The following is an 18,464-nucleotide window of genomic DNA, read 5'->3' on the forward strand; positions in this document are numbered from 1 at the left end:
AACAATACTCACTGCACAAACATAACATTATACATATTTTTGTTCATTTTACAAAATTCTGTACCGCAGCTGAATGGACATTCAGAGGTTGTCCTACATAAGACACAACACATATCGACAAGTTCATCTGTGTTGGCATGCCCATACATAGATATTTTTCTTAATCTAATTTTAACTCTTGCATCTTTCATCATATGACACGTAACCTAAAGCATTCCAGAATTCATTTAAGTGCTCTCTAATAACATACTTGAACAAGAGTTATCAATTAAAATCCTACCTAGCATTGTGCAATAAAGAACCATAATAAGTGTGTGTGTCTGCATACAATTTATAAATTTAAGCGTTGTGAAAATAATTTAGTTAATTACAATAAATTCACGTGAGGTGAAGAGGGATTACAATCATATTAAATCAGGTGAGTGACCGTATCATGGGTTAGTCAATACTGGAACGTATTACACCCTATAATACAAAGTTGTGGGAGGAAACTAAACCAGATTTGTAGTCTTCAGTAAGGTTAGTTTTAAAATAAATTGCGCAGAAATTTGTCACAATCCTCTTATAACCTCTTATAAATTTATGGTCGGCGAGCATTTCTTGAGTCTTAAAATAAAATTGAGCCTCTTCAGTTCAAAATCAGCTGATTTCTGTTACGCTTTGAACATAACTTACAATGTCCATTGATCCTCGCTATGCAAGCTACCACATTCACTAAATCCTCCTAATAATTCAACAAATCGACTGGGGCTGTCAAGATTTAGAAGTGCGATTTAAAATCGACGCTGTTTCTGCTGCTGCTCTTGGTACGTGCATTAGACCAGTCCATTTAAGCTGGAGATGAATAAATCTCCGTTTCCGGGTGGGTTAAATTAATAACAAGAAACATTTATATTTGATTATGGTACTCATCCTAATCTCACCACTGGCACAGCTCCAGAGCACTTTATTCATACTGAATGCTCACGGGCTTGTTGGGGGTGAACATAACCATTCTTATTCGCTGTTACCACAAATGCTTCAGAGCAGTTTTAAATGTCTCAAAGGACATGAGAATGCACTATAATGAGCAATAAGTACTTCTTCAGACGGAACACCAAACAGTCACTGCTATTCCATAATCTTTTATTCCTACTGTAATCTCCACAAGCACAGTGTGTATTGTAAAATTCGCACTAAGCATGGAAAATTTCTAAACGTTTTGCGATTCCAAAAAAGGTGAAAAATAGGTTTTGTTCCCTACTAGCATTACCCGCGTTACCTATTAATAGACATTAACATTAATGCTATCATTTGTAAGTAGAGAGCATAAGAAAAATACCATAAACAAAATATGTGATATATTCTTTGGACAAAATATCTGATATATTCTTTGGACAAAATATCTGATATATTCTACCCCTCACATCCCTCAATGAGTTTTTCAGTAATAACTAATGGAGCCATTTTCCTGTTTTATACAAAAATGGCTTTACGTGTACAAGGGTGACTCCTGGTGTAGTTACGTTATTCGTGTAGTTATAACACGAATAACGTGTGCCTTGAAAGTAGACGGGCAGAAAAAATCTCGTTGGAGAAGCAATGGCAAAGTTAAGTCATTAAGTCAATTAAAAAAATGAAACCAGTTTTTAAATGAAATGTAAATCCGAAAACTTAATGGACCGAATAGGCACCAGCGGTGTTTATAACATAAATAACCAGTTCTTGATAAGATTAAACAATTGCGGGAAGGTCAAAATGTGTTTATAGTTTGAACACAAGAAATGTTGATGATTCGATATATATTTATAGTTTTTTCTGCATGTGTTTTCGACTGGCAAAATAAATCTCATATTAAATTATCAATTTTAACCGATTTATTTCTAGTAATCCGGAGGCAGACGAAATAATACCATGAAACACAATTAACTGACAGTTAAATGCCTATGGTTTAACTGATAATGATTTCTAATCACTGTAGAAAAACAAAAACTGACTTCTAGAAATCAATATTCTTCAAGCAGCTCCTACTATTACAGCAGTCTTCAAATACAACGTATAACTCCAAGAGCATCAAATTAAGGTAATTCGAATTTCAAGATAGAATTGCCCATGGGAAAAATTAAAATAAACTAGAAAAACTCCAGTAATTATGATATAAAAACTGCGGACCAGTAATATCTCAAGAGTTCTACAGACGAGAATCCCCTCTGCAGTTCTCTTAGAACCCTTATTGTCAGTTAATCGATATCGGACCTATCTCATAAGCCGATTTTTTTAAGTTATTCATTACATCCGCAGATCAAATGCGACTAAAACAAGTTATCAAGAATCAGTAGTGAAAATCGCAAAGTTTACAAATTAAAATACTCGTAAATCCGCACAGTTTCTATTCACATAGAGGAGCAACACATCCTTATCATTAATAATTCCCAAATTGAGAATGTTACACAACAGAACAAGTTGGACCTTCCCGCTTTCCAGATACGAAAATAAATGCTTCACTGCAGTGAGTTATGAGGCAGGAGCGACTGGGTTTTATGACCCCAGGCTCCTCATCTTTGCCCAAAAGTGTATTGTCTCGACTATTATGTATGCCTCAGCGATTTTCCCTTCAGCTGTACCTTCGCATCTAAATCGCTACCACCGAGTGGGGATGTCAGTTGCTACAATGACTGAATTTCGAAACAGGTAGTGAGAAACACACAATGTCCAGAATGAAACCATGTTATAGTCTTATATACGGCGCCAACAAAATGCGGAATGTGATACTCAATTTTAATACATCCCTGAAAGATCTCATGACGCCCACGAAACATCAGCTAGACGCCTCAAATATCAACAGCATCATTGCATGATCCAGATGAAGAGATTCCACAGTCTGCATCAACCAACTTTCTGAGCAAATCACAAAATCTTATCTGTATCTCATGAATGTTCCAATAGTATTAAACTGTTCAGATTGATCTTCGTGAACTGTATGCGGGCAATAGCTATAGGAACCATATCTTAGATGAAAGTTTTGCTTTGGTCTAATTATAACACTGTCGAAGCCAAAAACTTAATAGAATAACACTTTTCTTTCCCCCGGGTCGACTTCATGCACATATAGCTGTACTTGACCAGCCATTACAACGCTACTGTTTTAACTATTAACTATGCACTGAGTAGAAAACTCAGTTTCCTCAGAGCAACATACTGAAATAAGCTATGCCCGATTTGATTATTATTATTATCTCTGGACATTGTGACTCTAGCACTGCGCTGTCTTGAGGTGAGACCATGGTCTCTAAATGAATAAATAAATAACTCAAACTCAGATTTATCTCTAAGTTACTATTAGGTTTTTTCGGAACTGCTAGCAAAGCATACGATCAAGAGCAAGATGAAAAAGGAAGAGAACATTCCTTCTTTCTGCTGGTTCATCCTCTGAACCAAACACAAATCGTATTATAGTGGTAAATAAACACAAGCAGCTGTACTATTCAATGGAATACAGCTACAAGCCCAAGCATTTCTCTTTTTTGATTTAATCTTTATGGAGCAACATAGCAGAGACGTTTGTCCACAGCTGAGGCAACCGTAGATTGAATTAAATCAGACATAGCGGGTTCCTGCCAGTATTGATTTTCTCCCGCAGCACATGAAGAGGAATGCTGCTAGAAAGACTTTTTCAGGGTGCTGTCATTCACCTACAACACGCTGTAACGAACATAGTCTTGTTTACGAAAGACGGTGTTAGAACCATGACCAATCCAGTGAGTGTATGAGAAAGGGGAGGGAGGAATTAAAACTTAAAGTGCTGCCGTCTCTGTTAGTGCTCCAATGGGAGCATTGTGCTATTAATAAAATAATTCATAAATCAATTTGCTCTGGTGAGGCGCCTTAGAAATCGCACTTGTCTTTATAATAGGAAGCTACAGGAAAGACTGCAACACAAAAAAACAAAACCAAATATGCATTAATTTCTTTTTTTACCGCCGAAGAATCAGCTCAACTGAGTATATTGTATCGAAACAAGGTTAGGGCATTGAAAGATTTATTTCTGCAACCACAGTTAGTTTTATACACGCTTTACATCAAAATTTAAGATCGTGCATTTTATGGCTTTGAATCATTTCTATCGTTGGGTTTCGCTTTCTGTCACGACGAGCAGAAATAATAAGGGCATAATAAATATCTCGTGTAAGCAATAGATGATCGATTATAATAACATTTCAACCTGGCATTTCGTCTAAGTTCGATCACTTTAACATATAATGCGAAAGCGAAGAGAAATTTGCTTCGATGGATATCTAGTCATAAACATACTTGCAACGCCATGGAAACACATTATCGATGTTCTTGTTAGCACGAATAGGAACTCGTTTTGTGATTGCAATTTCAGTAAGGATTTGACATTTACTAAAAGCAAAATGTTACCTACTAACAATTGCTTTGAATTGTTAGTAGGTAAACAAAAACGTAAACGTTGCAATGGATCATTTAGAAGACACTACTAACAAGTGAGTAATGGATTACAAATAATTCTTCACGTGGTATCACAGCAATTAGTAATAGGAATTCAAAATGAATTCCTGATATAGAAAACATACTGTGTTCAAGTATGGAGACCGCACCTAAAGAAAGACATGGAGCTTCTTGAAAGGGCCCAGAGACGGGTAACTCGCCTGGTGAAATCGGCAAAAGAGCGTCCATATGAGGAAAGAGCTCGAATATGTGGATTAAACAGCGTGCAAAATAAGAACCTTAGAGGAGATTTGACTGAGGTGTTTAAGGCTCTAAGCAAAAGGATTTGATTGAGGTAGTTAAGGCTCTGAGAAAATAAATGAAGACGAAATTTTCAACGTTATAAATAATTGTAGAAGTAAGGGCCATAAATTCAAGTTATAGGGAGAGTTTTATTTTCAACAGTGAGTTGTAAATTACTGGAATAATTTGCCTACATGGGGTTTGAAGTTGACAGTTTGGGTAAATTCAAAGAATATGCTAGATAGGTACCTACGGGAGGAGGGAAATGCAGAGATTGTGTATTTCCTTTTCTTTTATTTTTTTTTATTATTTATTTTACTTTAATATTATTATTATTATTTTACTCGTTTTTTTTTTTTTTTTTTGATTGCGCAGCATAAGCCTTAGGCTTCCTTGCACTATATGGCCATTACTAATACTAAAAGTCTCTTAATATATTTGTAGTTTCCTTGCACTATATGGCCATTACTAATACTAAAAGTCTCTTAATATATTTGTAGTTTGAATTATCAAGAGTTATATTTGATAATTCAAACTAGATATATGGGTGGGGGAGTGAAGAATCTGACTTAACTAACTAAATTAATAAGATAACAAAAAAAAGCTAAATAAACTAATACAACAGTAATTTATTTTGTTGCGTGAAAGACATAACGTAGAATATACAAAATTATTTCACTGCTTTTCACATAAATTCGAGTTTGTGATAAAAATTAATTCGCTTTTTCGAACGATAAACATCGAAATATTTAAATTCAAATACTTCAGCTAAATTACTTGCAGGAGGCGTTTCTGATTCCTGTTTTAGAAATTTATCATTGGTCTTTACAATTCGGCCCAATTACTTCCAGCAGGACTGTCAGGCCGATGACAGTTCCCGAAATAGGAATCAGAAACCATTTCTGAATATTAATTAGTTTAATTATTTTAATATAATGATGTTGGCTTGTAACCTTGAAATTTAAATTCGCCAGCACAGTACGCTCAATAAGATTATTAATTTTTATCATAAATGGGGTATAAAGTATTTTTTAGTTCAGAAATACTTTAGTCTTTTATTTCACTTACTCTTGTGCTCTAAACTAAATATGCTCTGAAAAAAAAATTCTTGTTGTAAAAAATTTCTTCTTGATATCGTGTCCAGGAGGTCTTGTGTGAAATCCTTTTTCTAAGGGCGTGAGCAGTCAAGAGTAGTGAAATGAAGGCAGTTTTGAAATTTCATCTTTAAAATAATTGCACTGGAAAGAATTCGGTGTCTATTTTCAACGAACCGTCTTATCTGGTGATTGTCTGTGCATATGACTCGCGGCAAACACATTATTATTGTTATTATTAAAATCAGTTTATTTCCCAAGAAACCCAAGGTTTCTTGAGAAATAAACTGAAATGAATATTTACTAGAAATCACTCATTCCACCTTAGTTACTCTCTAGTTACCATCTCAGTCATCCCTCTTTACTCATGAGGTTTCTCTATTAATAAAATTCTTTCTCTTTACACCTCATCTGGTATGTCATCTTGTGTTGGCACCTGCCTTAATTTAATGATATAGGTTAACATATCCTTACAGTACTACCCCTATGAATATAATTTCTTTACTAATTCCTTTATATTATTACTTTCTTTTTATTACCCCTGCCCACCCCTTACATTATTTCGTAATCATTACCATTCATAACAAATTATCCCAACCTTAGTAACTAACTTGCCTAATACAACAAGAATGTTCTCTTTTAAAAGGATTATCACTCAGTTCCTTAAAGAGCTAGATTATGAGTCCTTGAGTTCGGGGTTCAATAAAAAAAACAGGAACAGACTTACATTCCGGAATGGAAGCTACTTCCAAATTCCTTGCATCATGCTTCCTTCGTGGCAGACAGGCTTTCTTCCATTTCTTGGGCACACTATCTTCCGATGCTGGACCAGGTTTTCTTTCTCTTGCACGTTTACGTTAACCTTAAACTTAACCACCCCCTTCACTGCCGATCACTGCCCTCCGATGCCGGACCAGGCTTTCTTTCTTGCATGTTTACATTTGCTCTCACCAGATGGAAATTTACAGATCTCTACATATACATGCTCTTCTGTAACATCAAAATATTCTATTAAACACCAATAAAAAGGAATTATGTTCTTCTTTTCCTTTTAAAGAAATAGCCGTGAAGATATTAGATGATAGAAGAAACTTGTGCCTTTTAAAAAGCACATTCTCTTGGCCTGGTGTTCGCAGTAAATCTAAATGGAATGAATTTTTTTCAGAAACCCATTACTCCTTATTATTTATGATTAATTAAGTTCTGTAAAAGTTAAACACTTATACGTCGAGATCTACTCATATATGTGTCTATATAAGTGTATAGTTATTTAAATAAGAAGGGTGCCTACTTCGTTGCAATCTCTCAGTGCAGTTTGTGAAGAACGCGTAGGAGGTTTACAAGATTTAATCTAATTTAAAAGAATGTCAATGTTTAATGTTCGTTTTATGGAAACAAAGTTTCATGTAAATATAAAACAACAGCGAATGTAAACCTTGCACTAATTCTGTTTTCTGCACCAGCATCTGATTCCCTTGATCGAAAATTATCATTGCAAATATGAGAATTTAAAGAAACACACAGCAATGGCTGACATTGAGGGGAGAAGGTAGTAAGGGAGAGAGAGAGAGAGAGAGAGAGAGAATTACGAAGATGACGAATTTACAATATACATGTATATTGTAAGATAAATTCTTAATTGTTAAACTAATTTTACAGTATTATTCCATCGATTATAACAAATCAGATCTCAGAATATTCACAAAAAAACACTAATTAATTACAACTGTCTTTCTTAGCTTCTGTAGCTATGTCACTGATGATAAAATTTGTTTAAAATATGAATGCTGTTAATAGAAAAAAAGAAACACTTACGATTCTTCTTATAAAGAAGGATTTCGAACTGATCCTGAGACTGGTTTTCGAGGCACTCTTCCGCTTTACTAATAGTTGATTTATCTGTCAGCTCTCCGTACATGAATGTGCAGCGACAAGTCTTCTGCATGACCTCTGCCCGGTTGTATCCTGATATTTTGCAGAAAGTTTCAGAACAGTAGACGATCGGATAATCCACAATTTGGGCATTGGCCAATAGGAAACTAGAATCGGCTGAAAGAAACAAACAATTATGAGCATAATTTCAAACAAAATCTTGATTCCGAATGTCAGATATATACATTTTAAATAATTATAATACTAAAGTCTTTTAGAAAATAATTTATAGTCTATTTATATATGCCGTTAATGCTATTGCTGTCGTATACAATTAGTCACATGAAATTATACGCACATGAAATCTGGTGTTAAGTATAATATTTAGAATAATGAATATTATGGTAATTATGTGCAATTAAATGAATTGTTCAGTTGCACTGCATAAGTCTATAGGTTGCTGACTAACGCTAGGATTGCCTAAGGGCGAAATTCAGTAGCAAAATATTTGCGCACGTTTAATGTAATACTAAAAACTAAAAATAATGCTAAAAGCTAAAACTAATATTAATATTATCATTATCAATCCATTCATCTGCATGGATATTCCTCGGCTGCTCCTCGGGGCGCTTTAAGCGGAGAAATGAGCCATTCATATCGTTTGGCTATTTCGCCGCAAAAGCCCCTAAGGAGCAGCCCATGTGGATGAATGGATTAATAATAACAATAATATTAGTATTAACATTAGCTTTATTTTTAGTTTTCAGTATTATATTAAACATAAGCAAATATGTTGCTTCTAAATTGTAGGCAACCTCTCTCACCCACTCTGTTTTTTTTTTTTTTTTTTTATTATTATTATTTTATTATTTTTATTTTTTTTTTTCCTAACAATTTATCCCCTGGGCCGGGGGAGTCCCCCTTCTCTTTCGTCCTTCCCCCTCTTCACCTTACTCCAGTTTTCTTTTCCTCCCAGGGAAACTCGTTCCCCAAGGAGGAGGGCGAGTAGATAATAGGAGAGCCCTTGCCTTCCTGCGGCTAGGGAAGAGTACCTGGAAGAAGAAGTCTAGGTGATCACTGCTTCCAGGTAGCCAAAAGGCCAATACACAACGCTACACTACAGAACAGAACACGCACGCACACACACACACACACAAGCTCACAGCCAATATTCTTCTGTCCTATCACTTTCTCCCGTGCGGGATGAAAAACTTTTTTTTTCTCTCTGCTTCCTTTTCCCCTATCCCAATTCAACCGGCACAGAACCCTCCGTCCTGTTCGGGAATTTTTTTTTCCCTTTTTTTATTACACGACACACACTGGCCTTACCTTGACAGAGTCTGTTAAAACTAAACAGAGCAACGAGCCGGAGATGAACTTCTGTTCTAGGAGTCGCCCATACAAAAATACAATACAAATATTGGAGAGGAAAGATTGGTGAAGTCAGAAGGAAATTTTTTTTTTTTTTTTTTTTTTTTTTGTGTATAAGCTTGCTTTCTTGCATTATTTGCCACTATTAATACTAATCTAAAAATTATACTTAATATCAAATTACATATATATATATATATATATATATATATATATATATATATATATATATATATTTGAATACTTTGAATTTGAATATTTTTGAATATTTTAATATTTTGAATTATACATATATTTGAATAATGTTTGAAATAGTTGAAAACTGAATCTTTCATAATAAAAAATAAAAAGGTAAAGCAAACATCAGAGGCAGCAAAAAGCATATTCCTCTACATGATGCCCGAAATATAAAAATAAATTAGAATGAGGATTAAAAATGAAAATAATGCCAGCAACATGGCAAGACAGAAGAGCGAAAATAGTTAAAATTAAACATAACGATCAAACCACCAGGGAGGGAAGAGGAGGGAAACAAAAGTAAATATATTGCAGCAGAAACCGTCCAAAATAATTTAGAACATCTAAATACAAAAATAATAATTAAATTTTGAATACCAAAATTAAAATTTGGAGAACATCATCTCTCCAAAGGACAAACTTTACGACAGACACCTCACAAATGACACCAAAGCAGTAAAAAGGAGAATCACCTTGCACCTCCAACAAACCTGGCAAACGCAATGGGAAAATTCACCAAAGGGTGCAAGCACCAGAAAATCGTGCCAAAAGTACACTCTGTATATCCAATTTATCCGCACTGGCTCTCATCAGAAATATTAACCACTTATTTGCTCACTGGCCATGGTGCCATCAGACAGAAACTAGCAGACTTTGGGCTAAGCGATACACCCTTATGCCACTGTGGACAAACAGAAATGTGAAATCATCTGATGCACCACTGTGATCTATATGACGAACTAAGCTGCCGTCTAATTATAGAAACCCAGTACATACTACTAAATCAGGAGGCCCGTGTACTGGAAGAAGAACACAGCTGTGAGGCCTTAACCAATTTTTCGCAAGACCTCTTCGGCAGAAGCAGGACCTTCTCTGTGTCGCAACCAAGACAACAGCAAACAACGTAACCCTCGTTTCCTCATCGAACCTAGAGAGCATTTTTCTCACACGGATTTAAGACTCAACGACTGGAACTGACTACGCACCAAGAAACTAGAACACTGAAGAGACAGACCCAAATACGAAACTTTTTCAGAACTTGGAACACTCGGGCCAGAACCTGTTGGGCATCACCACCTTTGATGAGACAAACTGCTGATCAGCTGCTGCGGTGCCATTTTGGCGATCTGAGACGGCTCCGTTGCAATGCTAACGACTTTCTTCCCACCCCACCAAGGGGATGGGAAGAAAGTCAGGGCGACTTCCTTCATGTCTCCTTCTCCACTCACCACCCCCTACTTTTCCCTCTGGTGGGGTATCGGCATGCCCCACTGATTTTTGCTCAGGACGTCTCTTCTATTGACCCCAGTTTCTTCCTATCTTTCTCCCCCCCCTCTACCTGCAACTTAGCGTACACCACCCCACACATCAAAATTTAGTCCAAACCAAATTTTTCGCCAAATATTCGACCTCTTTTCATGCTCAGAGCCATCTCCTTGCAATCGAATTTAAACTGCATGCATGCGGGTTTTTTTTTTTTTTTTTTAGACCACTTAAATCTCAGGAAACTAGGTGACAGGACCTGCCAGAGTGAACTTAGAATACTGGGTACCTTGTCTGCCTCCACGGAGTGAAAGTGGGGCAACGTCGGGCCTCAGCAGAGGTCTGGCGGCTAAATGGCCAGAGAAACAACGGTACACAACACTGCGCTCACCCATTATCTACACACTTTTAAATCTCTGGCCTTTACAGCATACTGTATCACCTGATAATGTAAACTACGCGGAGATGGGGGAAACCCCTAGTGCCGTTTGACCCCAAACACACTTTACACTTACTTAAACGTCATTGCTGACAAGGACACCCTTTTCTTCCTCTTCTTCTTTTCTTCCTCTCTGACGGTGCCGTTTTCCAGCAGGATAATGCGCCATGCCACACTGCCCAGATTGTTCGAGACTGGTTCGCGGAACATGAGGAAGACTTCCAGGTATTGCCCAGGCTTCCAAATTCCTCAGACATCAATCTCATCGAGCATCTGTGGTTTGTGTTGGAACAACTCCGATCTGCGACGTCTCAACCACGGACCTTACAGGAGTTAAAGGATCTGCCGGTTAAGTGTTGATACCAGATACCACAAGAGACACCTTTATAAATCTTGTAGGGTCCATGCCTCGCCGGGTACGAACTGTTTTGGCTGCACGTGGAGGACCAACATCATATTAGATAGGTGGTCATAATGTTTTGGCTCATCGGTGTGTGTGTGTGTATATATATTATATATATATATATATATATACACACACACACAATGAAAATTATACTTAATATCAAATTATATATATATATAATTTGATATTAAGTATAATTTTTATAAATTATAACTAAAATTGCGAACAATTTTAGGCAGTAAATAATAATAATAATAATAATAATAATAATAATTGGAACAGATTTTAAAATACAGTATGCTCAGTTTGATCCATTTCACTACCAACTGTTAGTGAAATGGATATTTCGTTTACTGTGTGTTAACAACAACTGGATAAAATAAATTGGATTACAGCTATACAGGGTGTCTCAAAAATACACGGCATAACTTCAGGAATGAGTTCCTCATATGTAGATAATAAAAATATTTTATATCAACATAGTTCCGGAAATGCTTGGTTTCCGAGACAGACCTTCAAAACTTGGTTTCCGAGTTTTGAAGGTCTGTCTATGACACTTAATTGTTCACATCACCTTATAGTTATTTTTCGAAATGTCCATCTTTTGCCTGAATATAGGCCTCACATCGACGTCTCATCGACGATGCCAAATACCTGGCATGTTGCGTATTGTCTCACAACCTGCCACAATTCGATTGCGGAGAGTTTCCACATCAGCTACCGGAATCGAATACACCAATGACTTTAAATGGCTCTACAAGAAGAAATATAGTGGGTTTAAATAAGATGAGCGTGGCGGCCAGGCAGTTGGTCTACCCTCTCTACTTCAGGAGTCGTAGATCTTGGTTGTCCTCTGTCGGCAACACGAGGTGTAAAGGTCCCATGTTCACAAAGGCGGCGATGGATACCTTCAAACGTTTTCCTGTCTGGACATCTTCGTTCTGGGAACCTTTCGTGGTACAAACGACGAGCCTCCAGAGCATTGCCGTCCGCCGAACCGTACATAAAGTGCATATCCGCTTGCTCCTGATTTGCGTACACGGTCGGAATAGAAAACCATCAGACTCTGTCAGTACCTTGTGATGAAGCAAATCACCTGCGGGAGATAAGACATTCCGGTTAATAACTCGGGAACCAAGCATTTCCGGAACTATGTTGATATCAAATATTTTTATTGTCTACATATGAGGAGCTCATTCTTCAAGTTATGCCGTGTATTTTTGAGACACCCTGTATATTCACAGTACTGTACATCTCTCACATATGCATTTAGGTTTTGCTATGGCTACAACTCAATAATCACGAAATCACGATTTCTACAACATCCATTGGATCCACTGGACAATCTGAAATGATGACCTGGCACATAAATTCCCCCACTCTTCCGCGCAGAAAGCACGTGAATTAGTGTTCACTGCAATCTGTTTCAACAGGTATTTGAGATTCTGCTACTCATGAATTATTTTCTACTTTTTTCCTTTGTTTCATTAATTTTATGCTCATTGCGTTTGTCTCTAGGATGGATAATGATATGTTAAAGAACGATTGGCAAACTAAGTAGAGGAAGACCAAGAAGATGATCTATCTTAAACCCAACGAGCAGTAAGCTTAATAGAAGAAGAAGAAGAAGCAGCAGGTTTGGTTTGGTTGGTTTTTTTTAGGAGCATTAGCAACTAAGGCCATATTGCTCCGGTGATATGCGGTGATCATTCCCTGACCTTTCCGCATCCGGTGGTCACGGGCTCGAACCCCGGTCTATCAAGAAGCGTGTGCTACGCACTGCTGCTCCTGCGCACCTGGCTACGGAGGCGCCAGCAGCAGCAGTATTCGTAGTGTTATGTTTGCAGTCCGTGGACCGAATATTTAAAAATGTTATCGTTGTAAAATAAGAAAAAAGGTTGGTATCGTTCTTATAGAATTATTTTAGGAAGGATGATAAAAGTACTTCACATTACTTGTTGATTAATACAAGTTTATTATTAATGTTGGTTCACCATGATTTAGGCACGTCTGATGGAGACTACGAAAAAACGCAGGAAACATATCAGGAATAATTGGATTAAAATTATATTGCTAAATTAGACGTAAAACCATTCTTAAAATCTAAAATTCCTAGTTTATTCATACTTCCCCCGTCATTGAAAAAACATACTCAAAACAATTAAGAAGAAACAACAAAACGTAAATGTGGACACAAGTTAACAAATACGTTATTCATTATTTGAAATAATACAATGAGTACAAGGCGAAGGGAATGTAGAGCACGCTGAGAACCACGTAGCTCTTCGAAAGATCCCAAAACTTGTCTCATTAAATTTATTTTAAACAAATGAAGATTCAACCTTTGAGATTGAAAAATTTGGACTCCACATCCAACATTTTAAATCTAATTGACGAGGTGTTTCTCATCATAGAAATGGAAAATTATTTCTGTTCCAAAGTTAGTTATTTGCCACCCAGAAGTGTAAGCGTTGTTCTCATATCATGGAAGGTAACTTGACAATTCTACGAATTAAACCAGAGAAATCATATATCGGTCACCTCAATGTAATTGTCTCAGTGTGAGGTCGACAAATTCCATTAGTCGTTCATAGCGGAATCCAGCTTAATGAGAGAGACTGTTTCGTTAAAAGATTACATTCTCTATTTTTGGTACTGAAACAGGATATTTATTTTCAGGTGGCAGTTTCAGCTGGCTGCTGTCTTTTTGTTATAAGATGCATATCATAGCAATACAGTAACATCAGTTAGCCTCTTTATTTTTTTGTTTGTCCATCCGTTCATACGTGCATGCACACAGAAGAGCCACCTTCATTGAAGAGATTTTGAAGAAATTTGTTTAGAGGACCCCAAATACAATTCATTACTGGAATTCAATTTCGGCCTAAAGCCGTAGCCGAGCAGTCAAACGCTAACCGTTTTGGTGGGGGATGGGAGCGTGCGTTTCAGATGACGGTGGTTCTAGCTTACGTAACTGTTAAATATGGTGTACTTCTTGTATTCTCTTCGTGTAAATTCCTCTGACCGTACTTACTCGACCGTTCAAGATTATAAACAGAAAACTGATTTATTAATTGATTTAAATGAAATCCCAATTCGTGAAGCGTACAAGGACTTTCTTTCTCACGAACAGCAAAGCATGCTGTTTAGAAAATTGCTCTCTGATAGGGGCCAGCGATCCCATGGGACTGCGAATGGTTAACAGGTAAGGGCTATGAGTCTGTGACTATTGACTAACTTGCCCTTATTCAAAATACTGACTCACAAAGGTGTAATATATTAGAATCTGTACTGTCCAAGTATGCAAACTGGTAAGTGCGGTTTTTCAAGTAGAGGCTAATTCATAGCAGTCCTCCCCATGTTAAAATTTAGACTTTAAACATGCTAAAGGCCCAAGTGGAGTGGAGAGACCCAAGTATTCAATGAAATTAATATAATGTAATTGTGTGTGTGTGTGTGTGTGTGTGTGTGTGTGTGTGTGTGTGTGTGTGTGTGTGTGTGTGTGTGTGTGTGCTGTTGCCGGCACGGGATTCTTTTGAATGGTTCCAAACTCTTTGGACACTCACTCAGTGCGTGACTGTTGAGGTTGGCCATGGAACATATGCAGTTGTGGCTTAACTCAACGCGGTGTAGACGGACACTGGGCAGGCTTTCCAAGTGATCGCCTTCCTCGTGACAAAATGGCCAGATACAACTAAACAACACACACACACACACACTGCACATATTTCTGGCCTGAGTTCTGTATTCATTACAGAGTACCAAGGCGGAGTTGAACTAGCGAACGTTCAGGTACCGTCCTATATAAGGTACTATACATGTCTACATAATGTAACCATAATACTCTGAAATGCTACCAACTAGTGTGAGCGAGATGGTGACCAGTAGGCTTGTGCAGTTTGATTTTACGAAATAATTTCAGCCCGATTAAAATCAAAGATAACTCTTTTTAAAAGAAATTAAAAAAATTTCAGATTTCAATTTCAATGGCAAAAGAGAAAATATGGTAACATGTAAAAAAAAACAAGAAACATACATTCATTTACGTTTTAAAAACCCTTTATTCAATTATAAAGTACACCGAAAGACTTGAATGAAAAAATTCGTCGCATAATGGAAGGACTGAATTAATTAATACAGATGTACTTCTTATTCTAATTAGAATTCAGTTAATAGATCTCTAAGTCATTCATCTAAGCAGTAATTACTTCTTTAATATTTCATTAATTAAAATTCGTTGACTGGCATCAAGTGCTTCAAGACGTTCTTCATTTAGCCTTCTTCGAAAACGTGTGTTGATGATTGTCAATGATAAAAAAAAAATTCCAGAAACGTGTGTGTATATAAGTTTCTGTGCATGTTATGTGTTGTGGTCACAGGAAAAGCAAGGTATACCAGTGTAGCTACCAGGAGCGAAATTAGTTAAGGAATTAGAATAGAAATAGATACTTCTGCCCTCGTATAAACTAATATCCCCAGGTGTGGAAAAAAAATTGTTGGAAGAAAGTGAACAGCATATGAATGAAGAATATAAAGTTAGTTGTTGTTGTGGGGCTTTAGGAGCATTAGCGACTAAGGCCATATCGCTCAGTGTATATTGTTTGTAAATTGCGTGTGTTCTGAATGTTTTCTGGGAGAAGAACCCGATTTTCTGGAAGAATAAACCACACTACCCTCGCCTGAGATCGACTAACTTAGCCACGTTGTGAAAACGCCCAAAAAATTCCACCCGTCATCGACAGGACTCGAACCCAGTGTGGGGAGGACGGCAATCCCACCAACTGTGCTTCTCTGGAGGGCATAAAGTTAGTGTTCGGGTTAACCCGACACCAACTTTAGTTTATTAGTTTATACGAGGACAGGAGTGTCCTCGTATAAACTAATAAAAACTATAAACGAACTACCAAGCTCTGTATTTGCAGCAAGTCGAAAAATAGACCAGTAGATATACCCAAAAACAAAAATCTCATATATATAGAATCTCATAAATAACAGCTATAGTTATATGTATATTTGTGTGTTACTGATAAGAGTTGTCCCTTTTGTAAACGAAGTAGCTTATAATGCAATTTCATACCGCTCTCACTATATAGTATCCCATATAGGTGATATAGCGCCCTCGCTGGTAGCTCGGTTGGTAGAATTGCCGTCCTCCGGCCAGAGGGTGGGGAAAAGTAGAGTTCAAAACCTATCAATGAGCTGAGTTCAAATCCCGTACATGGTGTGAGGATTTTTATGGGACTTTTTTGCAACGTGGCTGAGTTAGTTGGTTCCAGGCGAGGATAGCATGATTTCCCCCCAGAAAGATATTATAAGATATCTTTATACTATCAGGTAATATGTTTATATTTAGAATTGCAGGAAATCCTTAATGTGAACAGTAGTCTGTTTTAATTTATCCCAATTAATAGATGAAATCTTCTAGACCTTTCAAATCATGGACATTTTCTGAATGCAGACAATCTTCACAACGTTCCACAGCTTTGAGAAATGCTAGCGCACCGCGCAACGTTCATTAAACTGTGGCCATTTCTTGGATCAAGTAAAGAAATATAGGATGTCACTTCACATAGCGAGTGCTAAAACGTTTACGCCGCTTGTGTAATCCATAATATATATTTCATAGGCATTGCACCTATCAACAACACTAATAACATGTAGGCTTCCTTTAATCATTTAAGACCACTAATGAATATTTGATAATTGACTGATATATATATTATACAATCTGTTCGGCACCAACAGAAAACCGGCAGAAACGCAACAACAAACACAGGAAGACAATCTCCACATATTAACATCTGAAGTGGAACATGCCATCCGAATAACAAAGCCAGGCAAGGCCTGTGGACCTGATCAGATTCATGTGGAACTGCTGAAACAACTAGACTACAGCAACATCCAACAACTAACGAAATGGTTCAATCAAATCTACAACAACAACGACATTCCATCCGAATGGCTCCAATCCATCTTTGTGGCCCTACCAAAAAAGGCTACCAGCCGGAAATGCGAAGACTTCAGGCTGATCAGTCTAATGAGCCAGGTGCTAAAAGTCTTCCTCAAGGTGATTCAGCAAAGGATAAGATGTAAGTGCGAAAGTGCACTAGGAAACACACAGTTCGGATTCTGCATTAAACGGGCATTTAATGTTTTTTTTACGTACTGGTGCCAATCAATCTTAACCCTGGTTCTTAGTTCGGCCCGGGTGTAAACTTTAGTGTGATGGCCACAATTTGAAAACACTGTTTTATTATTCGTATATGATATAGCAGCTATGTATGAAATGCAGGTTCACTTTTCCATCCTTGTTTATTGTATACAGATGGGACTTTGCTCAAACACAGGAAAAACGCAATCGATTTTTCTCGTTGCTGCCACTTTAAATCCCAAGGCCATTCCACTTGGGTTGGTGCTCGTGCAATATTCCATGCTACTGCAGACCATCAGACATTTACCGTGTGCTTAATACCAACCCTGACATAATTCCCGTTCCCTGCAGTGGCAGCAAATAAACAGACGTATACCAAGGGGATCGGATTGTACCGTTCCAGCTGGAGATGTAGACAGTGCTAAATCGTACAATTCGGATTACGGCGGCGACTGCTGATATCTCCTGGTTGTCAAAATAAAGTATAACTGGTGACAGGAACAAGGGAACGTGATGAGGCATCAACATAACTCACAGGACACGACATTAGTAGTTGAACTGTGTGTTTATTGTTGTACATAGAATCCCCTGATCCAAGATCTACTGCAGCAACTTTTACTTTAATTTATCTTTAATTTATTCACTTAATTTAAAGCCTAACGTTACTCTCTTCTTCTCTGTCTGTCTCGATTTTTTAACTTCCCAATAAGCGATCTAAAAAAATCAGATAGATGTCTTCACTGGAAAGACTCCAGTGGTATAGCTTGGTCTCCCATAACTCCTCCCAACCCTAGAAAATAGGCCTGAAGACGGATATCGATATCGCAACGTAGCCAATTTTTATTTAAATGTTGGGATTGTTTGGGGTTTAACTGTACAATCTGTCCTTTTCATACCAAT

At 37.2% G+C, this 18,464-nt stretch overlaps 1 protein-coding gene across 1 annotated transcript in view; it reads right to left on the reverse strand.

Annotated features, from left to right (window-relative positions):
- The window catches only part of LOC150084558 (potassium voltage-gated channel protein eag-like), a 470,795-nt gene that overhangs the window by 276,880 nt on the left and 175,451 nt on the right, over positions 1 to 18,464 (reverse strand). The window contains exon 2 of the mRNA XM_090376286.1: positions 7,641 to 7,874. Coding sequence (XP_090232412.1) covers positions 7,641 to 7,874 — 234 coding nt within the window. The remainder of the gene's footprint in view (positions 1 to 7,640; positions 7,875 to 18,464) is intronic.

Source organism: Mastigoproctus giganteus, chromosome 6 (genome assembly GCF_048544385.1).
Source record: "Mastigoproctus giganteus isolate SK-2022 chromosome 6, ASM4854438v1, whole genome shotgun sequence".
NCBI classification, from domain to species: Eukaryota; Metazoa; Arthropoda; class Arachnida; order Uropygi; family Thelyphonidae; genus Mastigoproctus; species Mastigoproctus giganteus.